The sequence below is a fragment of the Cyprinodon variegatus genome, unplaced genomic scaffold (genome assembly GCF_000732505.1).
Source record: "Cyprinodon variegatus isolate N-32 unplaced genomic scaffold, C_variegatus-1.0 Scaffold545, whole genome shotgun sequence".
NCBI classification, from domain to species: Eukaryota; Metazoa; Chordata; class Actinopteri; order Cyprinodontiformes; family Cyprinodontidae; genus Cyprinodon; species Cyprinodon variegatus.
This window is the reverse complement of record NW_015150998.1, coordinates 165,931-172,133: the sequence shown is the minus strand read 5'-3', so window position 1 is coordinate 172,133 and position 6,203 is coordinate 165,931. Positions and strand designations below refer to the sequence as shown.

Below are 6,203 nucleotides of genomic sequence, written 5' to 3'. Positions count from 1 at the left end.
TATATATATATATATATATATATATATATATATATATATATATATATATAAATGTCATTAGTTTGTTTTTTATGTTATTCAAGTTGAAAACACATAAAATTGTACTTTTTCCCTCACCGATTTGTTGCAACATAACTTAACATCTAAGGGTTAAGATATGGATTTATGTGATGCTTAAATATTACCTAATAAAAGTTTCAAGGAAAGTTAAACCAAATATCAAAAGGATTTCAGTGGAAGGTCTCCGACTTTAAAAAATCTTTGAAAATACCTGCAGATTACATCTATAGGAGAACTACAACGATACTTAAAACTACAAAAAGTAAGAGAGAAATACTTTTTTTAAACAGGCTCCTCTCTCTTTGAATGAATTCTGTTCCAAACTCACCAAATGCCTTCATGGGCTCGACCAGTTTGAGGGTGAAGGTCTTGTCTTTGGGAAGGTCTTTGAGCATCCGGGCGACCTCGTAATGCCGCGTCCCGACAATGTTGCGTCCGTTAATGCACTCTATGTGATCGCCCACACAGATCACCTTCACCTGGTCTGCTACGCTCCCTTCTCTGATTCTCTGCCATGCAGACAAAAGAACAGGAAGTAGAGAGATTAGGAATGAATGTGACTAAAAATGCTGGATTTTAGCTATCAAAACAAGGCCAAAATCAAATCTAAAGGTTTGATCAACTATGTACAAACCCCTATAGGTTTGGATAAATATAAGTATATGACAATGGTTCTCATCGGAAATTAGCAAACTCTGGAAGCTTGTTGCTATTTGCCAAGCTGGTCGTCTTCTTTTTTAAGTGTGAAATGTAGTGTAGTGTTTTCAATCTAATCCATAAAAGAAAAAAATCAAACAGGTTCAACACTTTATTATCAGATCAAAATGAGGAATAAATAAATGCATATGAGGTATTTGAGCAAACTTTGTGTGAAATTAGTTTTAAACAGAAAAGTAGAAAATCCTTTCTCATATAGACTTTCCAAAGAGAATCCAAATAGCACAGTTTCCTTTTAAGACTTTTAAAGAATCCAACATGCTCACATATTTTACTGTTTTTCATATACAAGTGATGAAGATAAAATGAAAAGTCCAGACAACAGAAGCAGATTTACAACATGGCATCTGTTCTGAGATAAATGGAGAACAAGGTTGCAGCGAGGAATTTCAGGTCATCTTCTGGTTTGCACAGAGTAATAAATGGCTTTCAGAGCAGCCAGGGAAACAGGGATAAATTAGAGGCAGGAGGAATGCCGCCTTTACTAACAAACGATGACCTACTGGTCACTTTATCAAGGCTAAACATTTCTACAGGTCTGACACAAAGCTGTTGACCGGTGGAAATCAGAGGCAGACAGTAAAAGCCAGTAAATGTGGACTTTCTTTAAAGCTAGGAGCAAAGTCTCATCATTTAAAGGTGATAAAATAACTTCTAGCCCCATCAGCTACACTACTGTAATACTATACAATTTTTTTACAGCTTTTATTTCTTGAGGGTGCAAAATAAGTGTTTTTTTATGTATAAAATATGAATACTTATTCAAAGAAAAAAGGGCTCCTAGGGTTGTTAAGGTTTCAGACCCATGAATTTAACCCATCTTTTGGAAATAAATACAAACGTCATGGTTAGAGGCTCATGGAACAAGAAACCAATATATGATTTTAACAGCTGCAAATGTCATATATAGTTCTCTAGTTACAACACAGTGACAACGAAAACTCCCAGTCCTCCAAGTCTTCCTGTTACAGCATCGGGACATCAGGATGCAGTGTAGCAGAAGCAGCACACGATGGCACATGTGAGCAGGTTGATCTGACAGGATGAAATGACTGAAGGCATTTTAAATCATTACACAAGGTGACATGCCACTATTCATCATGACTCTTGTCATACCTAGGAGTTTGAAAAGCTAGTGTAACTAGGGAGTCCCAGAAGGCCAAAACCAGTTAGTCCAGACCAGCAATGTTGTTTTTATCAAATGAGATATGAGCTCAGCTGTAGATTACATTAGTAAAAATATTTGAGATAAGTATAAAATAAAACAGTAATGTCATATTGGATTAAAGAAAAACAGATGTTGTGATTGTTACACGTAGGATTGTTTGTTAATTTTTAGGAACACCGTAACATACTTGATACTAATGAAAAAGCTCATTTATTTTGTGTTAAGACTGGTGATGTTAATACTTAATGTTAAAGGTGTAAACATTACTTGTTTGTCATGATAAAGATTCTGCTGTTTTGATTTTGGAGAGGCAGGAAAAGGCTCTTAATTTCAATCAAAATGAAAACTGTTTAAAGCTACCAGAAGAGAAAAACAACATTGATAAAATGACTATTCCCTTCTCAATTAGAAACCCTGTAAACAAATGAATAAATAAAAACTAACTGGGTAACTTTTTAGACCATTTAAAAAAAAAATAATTGTATAACTCTTTCAAAATGAGAAATATGCAGCGTCCCTGTATGAATGTGTGTTAACGATGACGCCAATGACCTGATCGTTAGAAAATCTTGTTCCATATTAGGTTGTGATGAATTCAGATACTTCTACATTTTTTTTTTGTGAAATGATGAGACAGTGTTTATTTGCAGAACTTTCTTCTGTTGCATCACTAGAAAATAAAGAACACAACTAAAACCTAAACTTAATTCAACTTATTGATATCATTTAATTATTTGACAGGACAAATTAGATCCCATCCAATCTGCAACCCTGCAGAACGTTGTTGGGACCCAGTAGAGCAGCGCTGCCCCCGGTCCAGTCCTTGAGAGCAACCATTCTGCAACTTTTAGATGCATCTTATTTCTAATAAACCTAAATCAAATGAGGGGCTTATTACTGGGCATCTGCTCAGCTGAATTACATACTGATACATAGCTGTTAGTTTCAGGTGTGTTAGAGAAGAGATGCATCTAAAAGTTGCAAGATGGTGGCTCTTAAGGGCTGTACCCCTGCTCTGGAGGGTCCCAACAACACTTTGCAATATTACAGAGTCATTGGGGTCTAATATATCCTGTGAAATAACTAAATTAATTTAATGAGTTGTGTTTTATTTGGATACATCAAACCCACAGTGTTTGCAGATTTTCAGTGATGCAACGAGGAACACTTCTTCAACTAAAGACCATCTCATCATGATTTTTTTTTTATCTCTCAAGAAAAAAAGAACATAGAATTATCTAAATTCATACAGTAAGAAAATAAACTGTCAACTGCTAAATTTGGTATCATCAGGTCAGGTTTTTATTTCTCTTCTATAAAGGTAACTTTAGTAAAGTGTGCAAAATGAACAGATATTTCACTTCTTTCTTCTAAATTAATATAGGAGCATATGTGTGTATAAAACCACCACTTGCTAAGGTCATTCTAATGCAGCTACTGGAATAAGAAATAAAATGTGAGGAATAAAAATGTTTTCTTCTTACCTTTATAAAAGCAAAGCCAGCTCCATTGTCAGTAATAGTGAGGCCAAGGGCGTCTTCAGACTTGTACACTTCTACCTCCTTTTTGATCCCTCTAACGTGGGCGAAGATAAAATCCTCCAAGCCGATCTGCCCCCCCAGAAGCTTCTCCATGTCAATCTTGTGGGTGTTGAGGGTACAGAAGAGGATCTGTAAAGAGACACGTTGCAGATTCAATAGAAGCACTTTACCTTATTTTAAAATGGGCAAAAGTTTATGCAAACCTTATATTCTAAGAGCTTAAAACAATGCAGAAGCTGTAGTAGCTTTCTTTGTCACTGTGCTGGCATCTTTGGAGGGTTTTGCCTTTATTACAACAGTTATATCAGTATTTATGCACCATCCACTAATCCACATAGTCCTCAATGTGTCTGGTCTCTTTATAAAAGCTCTGCTTGTCTTATATTGCAGCTAAGAGGGAAAACGTCCTTTCCTTCAGTGCTTGAATTGTGAAAATCTGGCTTCACACCTCTGTGACTGAAATATCTTCCCAGGGTGGGAAGAGAGAAATTTGATCAGTGCAAACAAACAAGAGACAGAACTTCAGACAGAACAAGTGAAACCCCAGGAGGACGCGTCAAGAGATTGTAAATCATTTATTCTGAGCCATCTTTTCTTAAGGATCAAGTTCTAAATTTTAGTTTGACTTGTTTCTAAGCCAACTTTGGGGAAATCTGAGTCTAATAAGTCATGAACTAGATTTATCAAATGATAATTGGATCACTGGTAGAATTTATGGTCTAATTTATGGGTAAAAAGCAAAAAGAGAAAGAGTTTTTTTTTAATTTCATGGTAGAATGAGCAATGTGCACCAATCAGGCTCTGACAGCAAGGTCTGCATTTCTTGTGTACCAACAGCCGTTGCTCCTGCACACATTAGCTAGCACGGCCTTGTCCGTTGCCTTGGGCTACCAGACTATAAAGAATAGGATTAAAACAGAGGGAGGCCACTGCTGAGAAGGAATCTATAAAGGGAGTGATATAAAAAGAGGGGGAGTGCAGAAGCCTCATCCTTTCTGTGTCATCCCCTACTTGCCTCCACTTACCAGGGTATATACCAGGGTATTACCAAAGAGGCTGTGGGAGGAACAGCAGCAGACGCCTACGCTCTGCTACCAAGGCTGCAAACGGCATTAAAGTCCTTCTCTGCAAGGAGAGCTGCTCATCCCTGCTGAGCTGTGAGCCGTAGCCGCTTCATGTCACACGTTGCAGAAAAAGCCTCTGCTCTAACACTTGACTCACAAGAACAGCCACTGCGCCTCCTACGACCCACGGCACGGACCAAACACCCTGATAACTGCATGGCAGAAGGGCAAATCAGAGGGAGAGTTGTTGCAATCTGTTCAGCAGTAACCCCCCCTGAATGCTGAACACATGCAAAGAGAACATATGCAGTCAAATACATTTAAAAGAGAACCTGAAGTAGCTGATGGTGAATAAATAAATGCAGCTTGGTCGCTTACATCTCACCCCGTTTAAATTTTGTCTCTCAAATCAATTCCATGTCATACCCAGACATGTTACCATGGCAGCACTAAATGTAAACAAGTTGTACACAGAGCCACGCATACGGGCTGTCTTTTTAACAGAAAGTTTCTCTAATCTATGGTACAAAGGTGAATTTAAGCTGTGAAGGAAACAAACAAAAACCATCCTGACACTCCTTAGCATGATCATTTGCGTGTGTCAGCAGAGGCAAATCATCTGTGAGTTTGTTCTCTTTCGTTTTCTTAGTTTCAGCCACGGATTCACAATATAAGAAAGACCTGCAAAGACGATATTACAGTTAACAATCATCTACGGAGTCATGTAATTAGATCATAAAATTCTCTAATCACATCAGCTGTAGATTTCCCTCACTTCTTTCTTCCTTGTCTGCTATTACAATACTTCAAAATCTCACTTTTTTTTTTACTTTGGTGAACAATGATTAATATAAGCAACTACAAGCAGGAAACTAGAAAGCTATTACCTTAGATTACGTAACTCTGACTTCTCAGAACTGAGTTTCAAAGTAAATCTAACACCCTTAGGCACGGGTCAGTAAACTGCCTTAAGTAAAACTACAAAAAAAAACAAAGTCAAAAGTGAGTCGTTTTGCCAAAACGCTTTTATTTTCTAAAAAAGCCACAATTACAAGAGAGAAAAAGCTGATAAAGGTCGGTATGTTTTATCAGACAGTGCTCTTGATTGTTAAAAACACACTATGAATTTCTGGGAACATATTGTGAGAACAACCAGAGCGTTTTAACCCAAGATCGACCAGCATATATCCTGCAGAAACTCTTTCTGGGACAAAATAGTAGTGGCTCCTCAGACAAACAGACAGATACACATCAAATCACTGGAACAGCACTGGAGAGGGACAAACGTTGCTAAGGTAACACTGAAGTAAAGTCATTTAACTTGTTTTATTCACCTTTGACTCAACTATCACACGCGTAGCACAGGGGTCTGCAACCTGTGGCTCCAGGGCCGCAAGTGGCTCTTTGTAACCTCTTAATAGTGGCCTAAAGTGATATAAAGAACCAAATAGTGTATAATAACATATACCAGTCTTGGAAACTTTGGAGACCCTGCCTCTCGCCCATTGACTGCTGGAGATGGGCACCAGCACCCCTCCCGACCCCACTCAGGACAAGCGTGTAAGAAAATGGATGGATGGATGGATGGATGGATGGATGGATGGATGGATGGATGGATGGATGGATGGATGGATGGATGGATGGATGGATGGA

The 6,203-nt window shown here is 37.9% G+C and overlaps 1 protein-coding gene across 1 annotated transcript in view; it reads right to left on the bottom strand.

Annotated features, from left to right (window-relative positions):
* gipc2 (GIPC PDZ domain containing family member 2) overlaps positions 1-6,203 on the bottom strand; it is a 24,356-nt gene that overhangs the window by 4,084 nt on the left and 14,069 nt on the right. Inside the window, exons 2-3 of the mRNA XM_015391528.1 lie at positions 3,430-3,615; positions 389-569 (exon numbers count right to left, since the gene is read on the bottom strand). Of these exons, the coding sequence (XP_015247014.1) occupies positions 389-569; positions 3,430-3,615 (367 nt within the window). The remainder of the gene's footprint in view (positions 1-388; positions 570-3,429; positions 3,616-6,203) is intronic.